This window comes from Colias eurytheme, chromosome 10, assembly GCF_061535395.1.
Source record: "Colias eurytheme isolate Ceu_HAF_F1 chromosome 10, ilColEury1 Martin Lab GWU primary, whole genome shotgun sequence".
Lineage (NCBI taxonomy): Eukaryota > Metazoa > Arthropoda > Insecta > Lepidoptera > Pieridae > Colias > Colias eurytheme.
In genome coordinates this window covers 9148590-9169773 of record NC_142989.1, presented here as the reverse complement: position 1 = coordinate 9169773, position 21184 = coordinate 9148590, and the positions used below count along the sequence as shown (strand labels likewise).

Below are 21184 nucleotides of genomic sequence, written 5' to 3'. Positions count from 1 at the left end.
TACGTTTTACGGGGAATCCTTTGATTGTATTATACATCATTTATTGTTGTTCTCGTTGTCAGTATTTGTTAGTGATGATGATTATTAACAAAATACGCAGGTATTGCGGATTAAAAACCTCTTGTTATATTTAGTACTAGCGGTCCGCCCCGGCTTCGCCCGTGGTACATATTTACGTTTTCTCTACATAAAAACCATCCTCGTACTTCAAGGAATATAATAAAAAAAGAATTATCGAAATCGGTTCAGCCGTTCTCGAGTTATGCGCTTACCAACACATTTTGCGATTCATTTTTATATATAAGAAGATTATTACTGTAAGGGCAATCAAAACTATACCAAGGATAAAATCTGTAACATTTTGCGACTTTAGGGTAAAAATGGTCACTTGAGTGTTACGTAACGTAAACGTAACGTTTAGAGAGGGGGGCGGGGTATAGAAAAACGTTATGGTGCGTTACAAGGGGGGGAGGGGGTGTCAAAAATCTACAAAAATTGCGTTACGTAATACTTGAACGCTCCGACGAGAGGCTTAAACAAAAATATAAAAAAAAGACGGGTTGCACTCCGGGAGTGCCGGCAGAAGTGAAAACTTGATTATTATCGTTGAGCATGTTTGATATCCATCCGTCATACGCTTTTTCGATCAGGTCACGTGTCCTGACGCGAGTTTAAGATTTTATACCCAACGCCGCTAAAGAAGTTTTCACTTCAAAAAGACGGGTTACACTCCGGGAGTGCCGGCAGAAGTGAAAACTTATTATTAACGTTGAGCATGTTTGATATCCATCCGTCTTACGCTTTTTCGATCAGGTCACGTGTCCTGAGTCCTGACGCGAGTTTAAGATTATATACCCATCGCCGCTAAAGAAGTTTTCACTTCAAAAAGACGGGTTGCACTCCGGGAGTGCCGGCAGAAGTGAAAACTTGATTATTAACATTGAGCATGTTTGATATCCATCCGTCTTACGCTTTTTCGATCAGGTCACGTGTCCTGAGTCCTGACGCGAGTTTAAGATTTTATACCCAACGCCGCTAAAGAAGTTTTCACTTAAAAAAAAAAAAAAGAATCCACAAAATAAAGCTGTATATAAAATTTATTTGTCTCCTATCAACCTAGATGACGAAAAAAGTGCATAAAAAATAATAATAAAGCATTGTGGTTATACATATTTTGTAGTTTACTTTTAAAGCAATAAAGATGCCGTGTGATAATGTATAAATTATTGCAATAATACATTGCTAGTGGAAAAAAAACCTATTCAAATTTTTGTCTCTAAAAGTTTTCCAGTATGTAATTGCGATTCGATATGGGGTAGATTTTTAGTTTTCAACAGTAGACAACATTATTTAGCTAACTTTGATGTGGCAACACCTTAGTCTTACTGTCAAATGTCAGTTTTGACATATTTTTTTCATTTGTTTTTTTGGTCGCAACCGTAAACGAATAGATGTTCCTTAAGCTAGCTACTCACGATTCAATTTCAGCAACAATCTGTTGACACAATCTGCAGTGAGCCGACAGGTTGTGTCGTCAATAGTATAGTTGAGGCACAGTATTACAATATTATTTCCTATAGTAAGGAAACGCCTTTGATGTCGCGCGATGCTGCCACCAGCGTAGGTACTTACGCTGCCACACGAAAATATGCTAGGGTTGCAACAAATGGGAAATAAAACAATTGTGATAATTAATATTATGATGAAATCATTTATTCATATGTACATTCATAATAATTGCGATTATTAAATCTGATGTAATTATTTGTTCATTAATATATAATTACATATCGATACCTCAGTTCCAAAGTGTAACAAATTCGAAATTTAGTGAATTGGAGATAAGTGTGAGAAATTGTTCCCAAAACGATTACACACTATTTCCAAAGAGTAACAAGTCGATAACTGAATGCAGTTCAATTGTTACACCCAATATTTTTTCCTAACGTGAGATTATTTTATTTTCATACAGTAACAACTCTATTTGTTTCATTTTGGAACTGAAAATATTTACACTTTATAGTTACAAATCGAAATGTTACTTTTCGTAACTGGCAACATTGCGATTTCTGGTTGACGTTTTCCTTTTGACACATGCATGAAGTTGTCTGTCAAATTGAAAGCTTTCCTTTCCGCTGACAAAATTAAAACCCATTAACCCACTCGTTTTCGTGTTTGTATAAATAAGAAAAATAGTTAAACATGCACAAAAAGTGTTACGAAAGTAGATCTATGCGTATTTTAAAACTGGTTAACAAAAATAACGAGGAGAATAACATTAATTCTTATCATGAAAACAAAGTAAGTAAAGAGTCTTATCAAAGTTATGCTATGTTTTCTATCAAATTGGGTTTGTAAATATTGTTAAATTATACTCAACTATTTTCTTACAGGAAGACGGCGACGACGAATTGTGCAACAGTGATTCTATTCTATCAGAGAGTAACCCCGCATAGTACTTACTTTTGAGGTAGAGTTTTTATATTCTTAAATTATTATTTAACATAAAATATACGTGAATTCTAAATATTATTATCTTATTTTCAGAATACTGTCTTGGAAGAAGGAACTAGTTCACAAATAGTGCATCATAATAATCTGTTACAAGTTATATTAGCAGAAGAGTCAGAAGTTGAGACTTTTCAGATGGTTCAAATGACTTATACGTTCCTGAATCCTCTGATATTTCAACAGACGAAATTCCTTACACTCCTCCTCAATCTGTTGTCAGTATTACAACATTAAGTTCAAGACAAGATGATACAACCATTCATGCTCCAGTGAAATCTAAAAAACGGCTGCGTCAGCCTATGAATTGGCATAAAAATATTAGAAAAATAAAGAGTAATTCTGGCCAATGTTATACAACCAGCTCTGGTAAAGAAATTTCTGGTAAGAAAGTAAAAAGTAGCTGTACTGAAACATGTAGGCTTAAATGCTCATCAAAAATAAGCGACAGTGAGAGGCAACAAATTCATTTGAGTTACTGGGCTCTACAACGTGAGTTTTTAGTTAGACATATTGAACCTATCAAGCCTAAATATACCACAGACATAGATAGACTACGCAAGTACCGCGATCTGTATGAAAACCAAGCGTGTCATATTTTTTGTACTGACCTTGACGCGTTATGATGTCACGAGCGCTTTTTAGTGATGGTAATTTCCACAGACATGTATCAAGATAGACTAAGCGAGTGTATGTACTTACCGTGTCCAAACTAAGATTATGAAACTTACTTGACGCTGGCCTACACTCAGTCCGCGCTTGCAGTTCGCCAAGGAAAGACGTGAAGCTGAATAAAGTAAAATGCCGAATCACGCCGTTATAAACTGTAGAAACTCCACAGCTGTGAGTGGCCGAGTTAGCAGAGATGTTTCCTTCCACCGGTAAGTAATTTTCTAATCAGAATATGCACTATTTATTTTAAAATCAAATAAAGAATATCTGTGGAAAACGATCGTGACAAACACGGATACCAAATCATACGAAATGATTCGGAATACATTGCGGCTTTTACTTGGCACGGTAAAGATCGAGTCGTATGATAACAAGCAATGAATAGCGTCTTCTCATTTTTCTGTTCTCATTTTTCTGTCCAATTTTGTGGTTAGTGATGTTCATTTGATGCAACAGTTCTCGATTCTAATCGATTTTATAATCGAACAGAAAAATGATAATTTGAAGGAGCAATTTTTCAGAAAAAAAGGCATAGATTTTTTTGTCATTTAATACGACTTGACCTAGAACTTTTAAGTATTTTAATACAAAGGTACTAAAAATAAATATTATGACATGGACGCCATTAGTTAAAGTGTCATCTTGGGAGTGTTTTAAGAAAACTCCTTATTGCTTAGACTATGTTTGTTGTTTCAGTTTTCCAAGTAACCCGAACATAAAAGAAAAATGGATTGATGCAACGGGACATAAAGATTGATTGATTGACAGTTTCATTACTTTCTTTCGATGGCCTCTCTAGTACGTAGTACACGGTAACCCAATGGGCATATGTAAGAAAAAGCTAAAACACATTAGTTTACTTGTCAGAATATTAAAAGGTTTATAAATTTATTTTATCATTCCTCTGTCTATGGTAATTATCATTTTTCTGTCTTGAATCGATTTAGTAATCGATTACGATTCATTTATTTAATTACCTCTAAGACATAGATCTAGTTTGATCTGATTTCTTTCGATTTACTTCGATGGGATAGGACGATACTAGAATCGCCGCGCGAGTGGCGTCCTAATCGATTTAGCGTAAAATGAAATTACCATCACTAAAAAGCGCTCGTGACGTCATAACGCGTCAAGGTCAGTACAAAAAATATGACACGCTTGGTTTTCATACAGATCGCGGTACTTGCGTAGTCTATCTATGTCTGTGGTAATTTCATTTTACGCTAAATCGATTAGGACGCCACTCGCGCGGCGATTCTAGTATCGTCCTATCCCATCGAAGTAAATCGAAAGAAATCAGATCAAACTAGATCTATGTCTAAGAGGTAATTAAATAAATGAATCGTAATCGATTACTAAATCGATTCAAGACAGAAAAATGATAATTACCATAGACAGAGGAATGATAAAATAAATTTATAAACCTTTTAATATTCTAACAAGTAAACTAATGTGTTTTAGCTTTTTCTTACATATGCCCATTGAGTTACCGTGTACTACGTACTAGAGAGGCCATCGAAAGAAAGTAATGAAACTGTCAATCAATCAATCTTTATGTCCCGTTGCATCAATCCATTTTTCTTTTATGTTCGGGTTATTTGGAAAACTGAAAAAACAAACATAGTCTAAGCAATAAGGAGTTTTCTTAAAAAACTCCCAAGATGACACTTTAACTAATGGCGTCCATGTCATAATATTTATTTTTAGTACCTTTGTATTAAAATACTTAAAAGTTCTAGGTCAAGTCGTATTAAATGACAAAAAAATCTATGCCTTTTTTTCTGAAAAATTGCTCCTTCAAATTATCATTTTTCTGTTCGATTATAAAATCGATTAGAATCGAGAACTGTTGCATCAAATGAACATCACTAACCACAAAATTGGACAGAAAAATGAGAACAGAAAAATGAGAAGACGCTATTCATTGCTTGTTATCATACGACTCGATCTTTACCGTGCCAAGTAAAAGCCGCAATGTATTCCGAATCATTTCGTATGATTTGGTATCCGTGTTTGTCACGATCGTTTTCCACAGATATTCTTTATTTGATTTTAAAATAAATAGTGCATATTCTGATTAGAAAATTACTTACCGGTGGAAGGAAACATCTCTGCTAACTCGGCCACTCACAGCTGTGGAGTTTCTACAGTTTATAAATATCTTGTTAGGTTCATTTTTTTTTAGTTGAACAATGTGTACATTACTCCATTTAACAGCTTCTCCTTGGCTGTTTTTTGTGAAATTATCTGTGTTTTTGACAAGAGATTTAATGTTTAAAAAATCACGAAACTCGTTGGTTATGTAGGGTTTACCATTCTTTTTGGCTAGATTGATTATTGGGGTTAGCTGTGTTGGAACATACAAGGGCCCACCCTTTAAGGATCCTTTTTTCTCGCGTTCTATCAGGGCATGCATAGCATCCCCCTCATTTTGTGTATGTCCTACCACAAAAAACTTGTGGGTTTTTGACTCAATTTGTGTGTTCTTGACAACATAAGAATAAAGCGCCCACATAAACTTATTCTTATTTTGCCCTGGGCAATTGTCGGAGTAGAATATGACATCCTTGGCAGTAACATGATCCCTTACTTTCGACTGCCAGAAAAATTTGCCACTTCCTAAGCTGCCGGACCAAATGTCTTATTATACTAGACAACTTTATTTTTATAATTTTACAATGGTGGAAGGGTCTTCGCTTCTTTCGCTATGCCAGAAAAATTTGCCACTTCCTAAGCTGCCGGACCAAATGTCTTATTATACTAGACAACTTTATTTTTATAATTTTTGGTGGAAGGGTCTTCGCTTCTTTCGCTATCAAAAAACAGAGTATTCTCCTATTATTGCACCGAAAATGAATATAATAAGGACTCGAATTTAGTTGCCTCTTCAGTATTCCACCGCCTGTCTAATACTGATATGACTGATACAGGGTGGGCCGTTAATAAGTGCACTTTTTGTTTCGCTCTAACTCCCGAACGAAATAACCGAGACGCGCGGGGAGGGTATCTCCTTGCAGCTCGAAATCTAAATTTTTAATCGCAATGAGTCCGTTCACGGGAGAGCAGCGCGCTTTCTGCGTTCGCGCCTTTTATGAAAACAATCGCTCATACGTGACTGTTCGTCGGCTTTTTCGGGTAAAGTTTGGATTACGCAACATCACCGAGTGTCCAAGTACGAATGTAATCAAAAAATGGATCGTAACATTCGAGGCAACGGGATCAACGCAAAAACTTCGACCTACAGGACGCCCACGTTCCAGGCGGACTGCAGAAACAATTGAACGCGTACAAGCTTCTGTGCGCGAGGATCCAAGAAGCTCTACACGGAAACGCGCTGCGGCCCTTGGAGTACCCAGAACGACTTTACGTCGCATTTTACGGGATGATTTGAAGTTATACCCTTACAAAATTCAGATTGTCCAAGATTTGAAAGAATCCGATTTTGTTTCACGGTTCAATTTCGCAACAGAAATGTTACGGAGATTCCCTCACTTCAATAACATTATCTTCTCAGACGAAGCTCATTTTCATGTCAACGGATTTGTTAATCGACAAAATTGTCGATACTGGGGAACAGAAAATCCACGCTTAAAACATGGACGACCGTTACACTCTCCGAAAGTGACCGTTTGGGCCGGAATAGCCAAGTGGGGTATCATAGGGCCGTATTTTTATGAAGATCGATACGGGCGTAATGTTACTGTTAATTCAGAGCGTTATGTTTCGATGCTTAGAGATTTTTTAGCTCCAAAACTGCAAGAATCGAGTGGTTACACTATTCACACCTGGTTCCAGCAAGATGGCGCTACCTGCCATACAAGTAACGACTCTCTGGAGGTCGTTAGAGAAATGTTTCCTCGAAGGTTGATATCGAGGAGCGGTGATATTGCTTGGCCACCCAGGAGCCCTGACTTAACGCCACCGGATTTCTTTTAATGGGGCTACCTCAAGAGTAAGGTGTACTCTAATAATCCTTCAACGACGGCTGAATTAAAAGCGAACATTGAAGAAGAAATCCGCTTAATCACTCCGCAACTTTTGACAAAAGTGTTCCAAGATCTCAGAGTCAGATTGGAAGAGTGCTGTAGGCGAAATAGACAACATTTGGATGATTTAATTTTTAAAAAATAAAATTAATTTCGTTTTGTATAATTTAAAATAAATATTTCATTTAAAAGCGCTACAGTTGTATTAATATAATTTTTTTTAAGTGCACTTATTTACGGCCCACCCTGTATAAAACATGTACGACTGGTGGCGGATGGCTGCGGAGGCCAAAATAAAAATTGTATTTTGATTGGAGCTTGCTCAAAGTGGCTTCTTTTAAACTACTCCATCAAGAGTATTGAACTGGTATTTCCAGTGACCGGGCATTCATTTATGCCGGCAGATAGACAGTTTGGTATCCTCGAAAAAAAAATGAAAAAACATGAAATATTCCTTCGGGGTGAAGGAATGAAATAACAAATATTATAGATGAAACTTCGACATTAGTGAAGTTAGGTGTAGACTGTCCAATCAATGACTGGAGACAATCTGTAAAAGATATCGTTAAACCAACAGCAATTTGGCCAGTGGCATTTAAACAGTGCAAACGATTTATTTTGCAGCGGTCTAAAAAATTGGACAATGTTCTGATTCGTGGAGAACTTTTTTACAAAAATGATTTGGCAACTCCAGCAAATGTTTGCCGGAAAAAAAAATATATGAATATGATCAATCCAAGACTTATTGGCTGTTAATGTTGCAATCAACAAAAACAAATTGATTGATATTAATAAATTACTCGGAAAGCATTTTGGGGCTAACTGGCGTGAATTACCTACTTTGTCATTTTATAAAGAGTTGTTACTTGTACAAGAACAATTAACAACAACATACATTCCAGAAGAAAATTATTGCGAAGAGAGACTCGTCACTCGATGAAGCAAATGATTTACGAATTTAGAATAGTTAAGTATAATAAATAATTAGATAATAGAAGATACAATAAAAAAATATTGTATCTTCTATTGAGTTTTTTATAAATTAACTTTTTTAACCATATTGTTTCTATTAAAGTAAAACATTACTTACCTTTACGTAGTTTTTTAATTCAATACATAGTGCTGTACAGACTTCCGGAATAATGTTGCTTATTACTTGTTTGGACATTTTAAAAGTATATTGGAGACCGATATTCGCCAAGAGCAGCGAGCACACTGCGGAAAACTGCGTTCGAGGACAGTGATCGTTGTAGGTTCGTTGTACGTCCACACTTGACACCGTGAACTTGAAAAAAAACTGCATTACGCCGAAAAGGAAATTATCTATTGGATCAGTCGTATGTAAGCCAAAAAAATCTAAAAATAATTAGCACAGATACAGATATCGATGAACAATATTCCCTGCATAATTCTTCAGAAGACGAGTGTTTTATTTTTGATAGCGAAACAGAACAGATTGATGAAGACGATGGCATGGAGTTACAAAATATCGTTTTCAGTGATGATGTTAGGATCAGAGGCGGCTCGTGACAAAATTTTATGGGTGTTCACTTGAAATAAAACACTGAAAATACATGGTGTAAATCAGTACAATTTATTAAAAAAAAAATTACTTATAAAGGAAATGCATACGTCTTTCTTTTTGGTGTGCAAAAATATCTATAACTTTTTTGTGAAAGTTAAAGCAATTTGAAATGCACCACAAAATACGACACAATCCATTATCCTTCGTAAAATATGTCTGTTTTCATCGACACGGTCATTGAACTCGCGTATTGACTTTCGGTACGCGGAATCTAGTGCTTTACGAATGTATTGTCGTCCGATAGACGCCAATTGCAGTTCATTCAACAAATGGTACCGAGATTGTGAATGTTTTCATGTTTTTTCATCTTGATTGAAAGATGAGCTAAGTCGTCAACGCCTGTTTCAGTCCAAGCACTCTCACCTCCGCCGGCCGCGCCCGCTTTAAATAAAAGACACGGAAAACAAAATAGTTTGTTGCTTTCATCACAACCACACAACCACGGTGTTTTCACATATTGTTCAGATTTAAACACACGCGTATATGTTTTCGTTTTTGTCGTACATTTTTGCGTAAGATCATGTAGCGGTCCCTTAGCTTTACATTCAAGCTGAATTTGTAACGTTTTATCACACTTTTTAATGAACGCCACATTATAATTATTGTTCATTTTAACACTCACAAGTAATACTGATAACTACATGCTATTTCAACACGTATTTTATAATTTTAATTAGAAAATTGCATGAATCGCGCGCGTGCATTGAAGTTGACTCGAGTGTTTGTTTATATTAAAGAAGTGGAAACTGGCAACGTCGCGCCGCGCGCGCAATCACTGTCCTGCCGGGCGGTAAAAACGAACCGGCAACGTTTGCAGGTGCGGCGCTCCGAATTTTGCTACTTTTCCATAGAAAATCTTTTGTTTCACGCGCAGGGCTCTGGCAAAACCCTCTCTTTCACTCCTATTGGATTTCGTATTAGGAAATGTACTAAATCTTTTTTCATTGGAGCGCAATCGAGAGCGCACTTCTTCGCGCCTTACATAATACAGTAGGTATTATACAGGTGTATGGGATGATGGAATGATGGATATATTCATTGGTATTAACAGTAGTTTTAAAGATTACGATTGATTTTAAATTAAGGAGTATGATTTTATTATAATTATTTATGGGAGTTCACTGCACCAGCGCTCCTTAGGGCGAGCCGCCTCTGGTTAGGATGACACAAAAACAAGAAAATATTAAAAAAGACGGGTTGCACTCCGGGAGTGCCGGCAGAAGTGAAAACGTGCGTAGTAGAGGGATAGCTGTCTACTTTCCATCCGTCTTACGCTTTTTCGATCAGGTCACGTGTCCTGACGCGAGTTTAAGATTTTATACCCATTACAGAAAAAGTGCCAACGCCGCTAAAGAAGTTTTCACTTCAATAAAACATCAAAATATATGAGTAAAGTTAATGATTTGAATATAGAGTAATGTTAAGGATATAACTTATGATGACGATAATAATATGGAATTACAAATAAATGACAGTGTACGCCTGGTAAGGTACTTCGAAAGGAGCTCCTGGAAATATTTTATTGGTTTCGTAGAAAACATAAATATTGCAGGTCAAGAAACTTACTTTACAGTACTATTTTTAAAAACACAAAAAAAGGCACGGCTCCGTTTTGTTGTTACAAAAAAAATAAACCGAGACATCGTCACGTCAGAATCAATAGTAAAAAAAATTGTATTGACACAAAATATTGAAAAACCCAAAGAGTATTTAATTAGCGAAGACGATTACGTTTTTTTTGATGTTTGAATAGATTTTGGTATTTGAAAGTACTTGTAATAATTGTTGATTTATAAACACATAATATGTTAATATTTTTGTTTTGTTTCTTTTATGAATAGTACCTTCTTTAATTGACAACATATCATTTTTTATAAGGCCATGAAAGAAAAAAACCGTTTCTTTATTTTGCTCTTGCGATTACAGAAAAAAATTATTTCAATTTTTTATCACATAAGTATTTTAAGGGAAATTAAATAAAAACGATAAATGTGATGATGACGTCATACATACGTAGGAATAAAAATGCGCCTTCGTATGTGAATTTATAAAAAGTTAAAAAAAAAACCATCACTGACATTTACAGGTTAAATTTCAAATCAATTTCATTTTTGCATTGAGATAATATTACTACGTATGGGGGTTTTTGAAGTGAAAACTTCTTTAGCGGCGTTGGGTATAAAATCTTAAACTCGCGTCAGGACACGTGGCCTGATCGAAAAAGCGTAAGAGGGATTTTTTTTTAGCCCTTATATTCCATGCGTAAGACGGATACCATTCCAAAATATCAAACATGCTGAACGTTAATAATCAAGTTTTCACTTCTGCCGGCACTCCCGGAGTGCAACCCGTCTTTTTTTTTTCTGGTCTGCGGTGGTGTAAGTGTATACACGTGCTTTGTGTCTAGAGTGTTTATATTTTCATATTTAGTTTAATTTTGATTTTTACTATATTTAGTCTATCAAACCTGATATTTGTGTGTTGGTGACGGTTTGTGCGAGGTTTGTTTTAATTTCTAGTAGATATTATTTAAGTCATGGAGGTATCACCTCCTGATCCACCTGATCCCCCTCCCCCTCCTGAGACTATGAGCGATAATGTGCCCCGTCCAAGGCCAAAACGTCATCTTGACCAGGATGTTGGTGATGATATTAGAAGCAAAACAAAGAAATCTTCGCTAATCGATTGTCCTAACTCTATTTCCATAGATACCGTTTATAAGCATCCGCTTCTAGAAGGCCCTATTCGACAGTATTCTGTAACTGACTCGGGACTATACATTGTTCATTGCAGTATGATAGAAAATGACCCCCGCACAATGGCACCTCGATCCGTGCCATCAAAATCGGTCAACTACTTGTTAGAAATGGCATCAAAAATATTTGCAGAGATGGCATTAAGAAAATCGGCCGCAATAGGGTGGCTATCGAATTCTTAAGTGTTGAAGATGCCAGTGTATTTATTGGTCATCCAATATTGGCACAGCATAACCTTAGCGCAATTATACAATTATTCACGAATGGGCATTGTGAGAGGAGTGCCCACTGACATTTTTATGCAGGAATTTGCTGCCAACTTGGAAATCTCTGCGGGCTTTGGCATTCTTAGCTTGGGAACTATTAGAAGAAATAGAATACCAGATTGTAAGTTGTCAGCAGAAAAAGTAATAATGAAAAAGGAAAGAGGCTATTCAGAAAAGTACGTAGCTGACATCAACGGGATTGATGTCTCAACTGTCGCATGGAAGGACAACAAAATCGTAAACTTGGCTTCCACATTCGTTCCACATTCGCTCGACAAAAGCCTGAAACTGAAGTTCGTAGATGGGATAAACAAAATTCAAGGCACGTGTATATAAAACGTCCCAATGTGGTAGGAGAGTACAGTCGCCATATGGGTGGCGTCGATCTCCTTGACAGCCTCATAGGGTATCTATAAGATTCGTTTGCGAAGTAAAAGATGGCCAATGCGTCTGTTTTATCATCACCTGGATCTTACGATGGTAAATTCGTGGCTTCTGTACAAAAGGGTTACTAAGGTCAAAAACCACCCCATCAAGCCATTATCGTCGGCAGACTTTCGCTTGGAAGTTGGTGTGACACTTTGTAAAATGGGTGTTAAACCTAGTGTATCTACTCGTCGGTCTTTGGAGACTGAGATTCAAGCAAAAAAAAAGCCCGGCTCAGCATGTGCCACCAATTTTGATTATTTTAAATTCGTAAAATAAATAATTCATATCTTAAAATGGATTTTACTTGATCTGTTTCCATCCAAGTGAACAATATCCTTTACATTTTCCAGTGCATTAATGTGTTATTGTGTGTTATATCTTCCAGTGCGTTATATTAGATTTTTTGACGACCTTACCCAAATATGTCAGTGTCAGCTTTGGCCGCCATTGAAGATTCGTTTCTTTCAAGGTTTCTTTAATGAAACGCGTTATACAAAGATAATTTGTGATCGTGTATTACCTGTACCGAAGACTACAATTTTAATTGATAAGAATAATCTTCATGCGGTACACATTGAGCTATTATTACTACGTATAGAGGAGACACCACGAACAAAATCTGTGCTGCAAGCGCGGCGGCTTGGGGCGGCTTGTGAGTCATAGATTAAGCGATGTTATCGACTCACCGCTTTATATCTCAACGGTATGAGCTTAAAAAAGGCTGCAAGAGATAGCAACATACCATATCCAACACTGAGAAGATACAGGGTGGGCCAAGAATTCGTTAACATTTAATATAGGAGCTACCAACGTTGACAAGAGAGAATTTTAGTATAGTTGGTTCTTTGATATACTGTTCCTCTTGCTATTTCGGTTAGAGTCCGGGCTGTCTGGCTGGTCGCAGTGGTTGCGTTTAGTAGTGCGCATCTTATCTGCACAGGATAATTTCCTTAATTTTAAGTCATTTTTTAACGCGTAATTTTTAATCTTTTGCCTTTAGATAGATCCATCGGACATAATTTTTTTATTGCAAGACGTTTTTTTCGTTGTTAAATAGGTGCCAGACGCAATTTTTTATTTCGCTTTTATAAAAAATTCAAATTATTATATTAATAATTAATTTTCATATTATTTTCTTCAAACATAATATAATCTAAAATTAATTAGCCAGACGCTAATTCGATTGTTAAGTATTAAATAATGTGTATAAATAAATAAAAGTAATGAAGCATGCAGCTCATCAGCTAGTGTATTTTAATTATGCGACAGGAAATAATTGCAAGAATACAATATTATTTACACTTGTTCTTATAAATAAAAGTTAAAATGAAAAAAAAAACATAAAAGTGAAAAAAAAATTAAAGTTACGGTATACATTCAGACTGAAGAGTTTTTGAAATTGGAAGCTTGAGACAACTAAAAAATTTCAATATTGATGTACACACATACACACACACAACACACACACTCGCATGTTTAAGTTTGTATTGAATTTAACTAAAAAGTAGTTAGCATGAATTTATATAGGTATACTAGCGGTCCGCCTCGACTTCGCCCGTGGTACCTACATGTTTAAACTATCCTATCTCTCAAGTTGGATCGAACTGCACATGGTATGCGAATTTTATTATAATCGGTTAAGTGGTTTAGGAGTCCAAGTTTCTTGCCGGTTCTTCTCCGTAGATACTGCTTTCGGAATCGGTGGTAAATTTTAAAATATGTAATGACGTTTCAAAAGTGTTATAAAAGTTCTATAAGAAGTCTAATTGAATAAATAAATGTTTGAGTTTGAGTTTGAAAAATTGCGGGACGTAACGTGGCGGTACCGGCCGGTCGCCCGGCTAATGGCTATATATTTTACTAGCTGCTCCGCGCGGTTTCACCCCCGTGGATCCACTCCTGTTGCCCGTAGCGTGATGAAATATAGCCTATAACCTTCCTCGATAAATGGGCTATCTAACACCGAAAGAATTTTTCAAATCGGACCAGTAGTTCCCGAGATTAGTGCGTTCAAACAAACAAACAAACAAACTCTTCAGCTTTATAATATTAGTATAGATACCTGTGCGAAGCCGGAGCGGGCCGCTATGTTTTTTTAAACAACGTTCACAGTTTTCTGTAGTGTATATTTTAGTATCAGCATTGCGAAGCCAGGGCGGGTCGCTAGTTAAGTAATAAAAAAATTGTTTTTTATAGAAGATTGTTGATGTACCCTAATACATAGTTTATTTTTTAGCCTAAGGAATAAAATGTACCACGGAAGGTACTTGTTCCCACAACACAGGGAATCCTAGAGTAGGAACAATTCAATTTCTATGCATCTTATATTTACGAAAAAAAAGTTATTGTTTATTGTTATTTAATTTTCACGGCCGACCCTTTCTACCTCTCTTGCACTTTAAACTATCTCTCCATATACACAATCATCAAATTGTTATGCTTACCTACTTTCACTACGTTTTTATTTGTACATATTTAATACAGTTTAACAATCGAATTAGCGTCTGGCTAATTAATTTTAAATTATATTATGTTTGAAGAACATAATATGAAAATTACAGACATTCTAAAATAATTTGAATTTTTTATAAAAACGAAATAAAAAATTGCGCATGGCACCTATTTAACAACGAAAAAAACGTCTTGCAATAAAAAAATTATGTCTTATGGATAGATGAATGAATGAATGAATGAAAAATACTTTATTGCACACTTAATACAGGATTATAAACTAAGAACCATACAAGTAACAACATGTACAGAGGGCGGTCTTCTAAAGGCAAAAGATTAAAAATTACGCGTTAAAAAATGACTTTAAATTAAGGATATTTTCCTGTGCAGATAAGATGCGCACTACTAAACGCAACCACTGCGGCCAGCCAGACAGCCCGGACTCTAACCGAAATAGCAAGAGGAACAGTATATCAAAAAACCAACTATACTAAAATGACTTTTTTTTAAACGTTACTAGCTGCCGTACCATTAATGTAACTTACCACGCAAAATTTTGCCGCGCGGGGCGCGAGCGCGGGTGGGGGGCACTAGCTCACTTCTAGTCGCAATGGATCACTTCACGGAGCCGCAACGCGCTTACTGCGTGAAACAGTTTTATTTAAACAACTTTTCGCTCATTACTGTGAGACGCTTATTTCGCGTTGAATATGGTTTACACGACTTAAGTCAGTGTCCAAGTGCTCCTTTAATAAAGAAATGTGTGAAGAAGTTCGAAGAGACGGGGTCTACACTAAATGTGAAACAAACCGTCGGCCCGTGGACTTCTCGGAGCGAAGAGAACGTGCAGCAAGTTTCCGCTTCTGTTCGACGTGATCCACATTACATCTTAATTCTGCCGAGTATGTGAAAATGTTACGCGAGTTCTTAGCACCGATGCTATTGGAATTTGCTGGCTATAATCGTAACACATGGTTTCAACAAGATGGAGCCACGTGTCACACATCGAACGAGTCCTTGCCGGTGGTCAAAGACATGTTTCCGGAAAAGCTGATATCCAGATGAGGTGACATCCCATGGCCACCCAGAAGTCCAGATCTATCCCCAGCAGACTTCTTTTTATGGGGTTATTTAAATAGTCGTGTCTACATTGATAAACCGAATACACTGCGTCAACTTAAAGAAAAAATCACCGAAGAGATGTCGGCGATCTCGCGGTCTCTTTGCAGAAGAGTATTCGAAAACTTCAGGACTCGCTTAGATGAGAGCAAAAATCGAAACGGTGGTCATTTAGACGAAATAATTTTAAACAAGTGATAACTGCGTTAAAAACAACCGACTACAAACTTGCACTTGCAACATTTACAAATACAGACAAAAATGCTCATAAAATAAAAACTACTGGGCCTATCCGAAATTTTTATGGGATTATATTTTCGAAGAGAATCACGTAAATCGGTTCAGAAACCTCGGAGTAATAGGTGTAATAAATAAAAAAAAACATACCGGCCGAATTGATAATCTCCTCCTTTTTTTGAAGTCGGTTAAAAATAAATTACAACTAATTAGCTTTCTCGTAAATAAACAATTTCTAAAATATGTAAAATGGTTTTTTTATACGATTTTTTCAAATATTAACTAATACATGGCCCACCCTGTATGTGATAAAATTCAAGACAGACAAGTCTGCTTCGATGGAACCAAATTATAGCGTAAATAAAATATTCACGGAGGAACAAGAAACAAGTCTAAAGTCTTATATTCTTGATTGTGCTAACAAATTTTATGGTTTAAATACCAAAGAGTGTAGAAAACTCGCCTTGCAAATGGCGGAAATAAATAAACTGGCATCCCCTATAAGTTGGAAAGAAAGGGGAATGACGGGTAGGGACTGGCTACGTGGCTTTAAAAAAAGGCACCCTGATTTATCTATTAAAAAAGCTGAAGCGTGTAGTATTGCACGAGCCACATCATTCAATCCAACGAATGTCAAATCATTTTTTGACAATCTTCAAGAAGTTTATATGGAAGATTTCCTCAATTTGGTGACGGCATTTATTTAATTCATGCGCCGATAGCGTCATCTAGCAAATATATCACAATTTGTGTGTTCAAAACAATAATATTAGTGGTCACAATATACGATTTGACGTCAATTTTAGGTAAATTATGAACAGAGTTAAAAAATTTGAAGCTAATAGAACATAATATTTTCATGTCCATAGATTGATTTTGATAGCTAAATATACATTTTAATTTATTTATTTAATTACAGATTTAGAAGTCACACCGCGAAAAAGAAAATTGATTAAAAGAATACATTTGTTAAAACGTAAAATTAAATTCTTGCGAGAAGGAAATAAAGGCATATATACGCAACCATGGCAGAAAGACTCAGGGAAAACGGTGGACACCTTTGGAAAAAGCCTTAGTTATTGCTATATATAAAAAAAATCTCCTCGCGTTTTTAGACATTTACAACATTTAATGGAATTACCAAGCATCAGAACTCTGCAATCTCTTCTTCAAAGCATAGAATTGGAGCCAGGAATCAGCCAAACTATCATGGATCATTTGAAGAAGAAAACTGCAAAATTAAATGAAATAGGGTGTGCGCTTTGCTCTTCGATGAAATAGCTTTGAAGAAGCGTCTAATCTTCAATTCCAGGACGGATAAAGTAGTGGGGTTTGTAGGCGAAAATCAGTACAGATCTTCAGAAACAGCTGATCATGCTTTAGTTTTTATGCTTCAAGGTCTCCATAAAAAACTAACCATCAAAAGAACTAATTATAGACCCATATCAATTCTTTCCACCTTAGCCAAGATATTTGAGTCGTTCATTTGTCCATCTCTTTCTAACCATTTCAAACAATTTCTCTCTTTTCACCAACATGGTTTTGTTCAGCATAGATCTACTATGGCCAACTTGACAGAGTTTACCGAAACCATTATCAACGAGCTGGACTCAAATAAACAAGTCGACACTATTTACGCTGACTTAAGCAAAGCTTTTGACAGGGTTCCACATCACATCTTGCTGCAAAAATTATGTGAATATGGACTCTCACCGATGTTTTTGAAGTGGATAAATTCCTATCTAAGCGGTCGTACATTTTTTGTTGCTGTTAACGGGTTTGATGCTTCGCCACACAGTGTTACCTCGGGAGTTCCTCAAGGTTGGCACCTTGTTCCCTGTTCTTTTCAATTTCTTCGTTAATGACATTCCAGAAATATTAGAAAATTCTCGTTGCTTCATGTGTGCTGATGACCTCAAGTTCTATAGAATTATTGATTGCTTTGAGGACGCATTGAAACTACAACAAGACCTTGATAAGCTGGTCTGGTGCTTTAGCAATGGTATGGAATTAAACACTGAAAAATGCTTTTTCATCCGCTTTGCTAGAAAATCTAAAATTATTCCTTTCAAATATCAGATAAACAATATGATAATCAAGGAAAATTCTGTCACAAAAGACTTGGGAGTGCTATTTGACACTAAGCTAACTTTTATTAATCACCTTGTATATGTTACGAATCGTGTTTCAAAGATGTTGGGTTTTATTGTGAGAAACTCTAAAGGATTTCAAAACACCAAAACTAAAATTATGTTATACAACAGTCTCGTACGTAGCATTCTTGAATACTGTTCGGTTGTCTGGAGACCACATTACGCGACTCACATTTTAAGACTAGCACGTAGGTATACAAAAGAAATTCTTATGGCACCTGAGTTTCTCTTGCAGGTTATCTCGCAAAAGGTTCACCTCTTACCAAAGGCGTTTGTCGCATTTTCACATTTTATCTCTAGAAAACCGTTTTATATTTTCAGATATTATTTTTGTCACCAAAATTTTCCAGAATAAAATTGATTGTCCGCAACTCTTAAATAAATTTAATCTCAGAGTTTTTACTAGGTACCCGCGTAATAAAATTACACCTTTGGTAGGACCGTATTTGGCCGAAATTCACCCATTTGTAGATTAAGTAAGCTGGTCAACGAGCATGCCAATTTTATTGATATTTTTCACGACAATTGTAATAAGATCCGCAAGTATTTAAAGGAATTATCTTAATATTGTTTCTTTTTTTATTTATTTTTTTGCTTTTGTGTACCACATAGTGACTTGACTCAAAAGTCATGTTGTGTTATCCTGTAAATGTTTGTCACAATTGGAATTTCTTTTTTGTTATATTATGTACCCTAGCTATAAGTATTGTTGTGACTAATGTTGGATGACCTAATTAAATAAAATTAAAAAATAAAATAAATCAGCAATGAGATGCAGAATCCGCACTGTCGATCGGAACGTTGGTGAAGATCTACAGGACTATTATCGACGATTTGTCGCACTCGGGAATATACGAAACTATACCGCAATGACTCGACTCGCTCCTGCTGAGAGAGTAGAAGGACAAGTCAACCTTCTCGGAGAGTATCCACCTCCAGTCAACCTACGCTATCCAGTTTATCTCATGCGAGATGAATTGGCCGCAGCGTACGACGTGACAAGTGATTATGCTGGGATCTGTCAGATAATGTACGCTATGTGAGTGCAAGAAGGAAAACTTAAACCCGTCCGGTGTATAAAATTACGTAAAACTATACAAACGCGTGCTGTTGACATATGACAGATAATAATATGTTTACGCGCGTGAAGTACTTCTTTTTGGTGATTTTTATTTCGTATTTTTTGTACGTATTACTAAAATATAGCATTATTTTTGAAAATTGCATACCATCTGTACTTAATGTAAAACTAAACGTATCTCAGAGACTATTAAATAGTCTCTGAGATACGTTGATCAATTCTTCATCTGACTCGTCCTCATCCAGCTCATCGTCAAGTTCGGACTCGGAGCATGAAACTCATCTGACTACTTCAATGTCTAGGAACGACATGGATGACAACGACAACGGTGATGAAAATAACGAAAATATCCCTCCCGAAGAACAGCTCAATATAAAATCCCAGGTATTGGTAAAATCATGTTCTCTTAATCTATACATATAAATAACTCGCCCAAATATTATATGTTAGTTTATTATAAGGTATTTATTGTTGGTATGTAAACAGAGGCCCTGTTTACATTATTTAAGATCTTTCAATGTAAATATTGCCTGAAATAAATGGATTATTATATTATTTATTTATTACTGTAATAAGTATACTATAAGTGACTTTTTATTTCAGGAATCACGCACTCGTAGAATGCAAGATACTCGAAACTATCAGATATCTTTATACGGACGAAAGTGATGTTGACCTGAGTGATACTGATCCGACTTTCATTAATACGGAACCATCAAGACGCATGAATTATTTACTTAATGAATTTTCCTCTAACAGCTTATCTGGCATGGCTGAAACTTCTCCTAAAATAGGGCGCAAGCGCACAAGAAACCCTTCAAAATGGAAACAAAACGTAATTAAACGTTTGCGTAATAAAGGTAAATCTTATGCGTCACAATCACAGAAGAAAGTTTCAGCGCGGTGCCTCAAACAACCTTGCATGGATAAATGCAGACTTAAATGTGTTGATAAAATTAATATCGATGACAGGTATGAGACGTTTACTAATTTCTGGAATTTAGGAGACTTAGCCAAGCACAGAGCATACATAAATTCGTGTATTACTGACATTGAGCCTAAATACAAATACACGAATGCCGTGCAACCTAGACACAATAATAAAGCATATCATTTTATTCTCAACGGTACTAAAATCAGAGTCAGCAAAACATTTTTTAAGGGAACTTAAGATATAACTGTAGCATGATATTGAAAATTCAGACTAAAATCAATGAAAATGGCATGATGTTAGACGATTTAAGAGGGAAGCATAGAAACCATAGAAAAATTGATGATCAATTACGAATTGCCATTAAAAACCACAATAATTCTATTCCCAGAATAGAATCGCATTATTTAAGGGCCTCCACTTCAAGAGAATACATAGAAGGCAGCAAAATAATAAAAGATTTATATGCTGATTTTGAATTACAACAACGACAGGAAAATAAAGAAGCCGGAACATACATAACATATTATAAAATATTTACAACCGAATTTAACCTTGGATTTTTTGCGCCAAAAAAAGATCAATGCGATCTATGTACCTCCTACGACAATTCAAACGCCGAACAAACGTCCGATTTAGAAGAAAATTATAATAGACATATAGAAGAGAAGAATTGTAGTAGAGTTGAAAGCTTAAAAGGGCTGATAGACGTACGAACTTTAAAATCGCGGTTTTAAAGTTCGCGTACTTACTCGGCTCGACGTCGGTGACACACGCAAGAGCTTGGTCAGTAGCTTCTCGCGTGTCACCGATATCGAATATCGCTATGTCATCAACGGAGGAAATTTTATGTTATTCAGGAATAATTTTATATTATATTCATAAAACGAAAAGACGAAATCGGCAAAAGTGGGTGAAAAACTGGCTAACCAAAAGAGATCGTCTATCCCACGTAAATTTGCTAAAGGAGTTACGTGAAGAGAAGGAAGACTTTCGTAATTATTTAAGGA

At 36.0% G+C, this 21184-nt stretch overlaps 2 protein-coding genes across 6 annotated transcripts in view; both read left to right on the top strand.

Annotated features, from left to right (window-relative positions):
* The window catches only part of LOC149905365 (uncharacterized), a 203317-nt gene that overhangs the window by 114632 nt on the left and 67501 nt on the right, over positions 1-21184 (top strand). The window lies entirely within an intron of this gene.
* The window catches only part of LOC149905375 (uncharacterized), a 30533-nt gene continuing 11487 nt past the window's right edge, over positions 2139-21184 (top strand). The window contains exons 1-4 of one of the 5 annotated variants that reach the window (XR_016457125.1): positions 2139-2301; positions 2394-2470; positions 19546-19633; positions 19847-20147. Coding sequence is in view for 1 of the 5 variants with exons in the window: in XM_090106110.1 (XP_089962236.1) it covers positions 19280-19347; positions 19489-19627; positions 19847-19912 (273 nt within the window). In the remaining 4 variants the exon portion in view is untranslated. Of the gene's footprint in view, positions 2302-2393; positions 2471-2547; positions 3331-14444; positions 19348-19488; positions 19634-19846; positions 20148-21184 lie in introns of those variants that run through there. The other 4 variants (XR_016457124.1, XR_016457123.1, XM_090106110.1 and 1 more) reach the window with 4 other exon arrangements.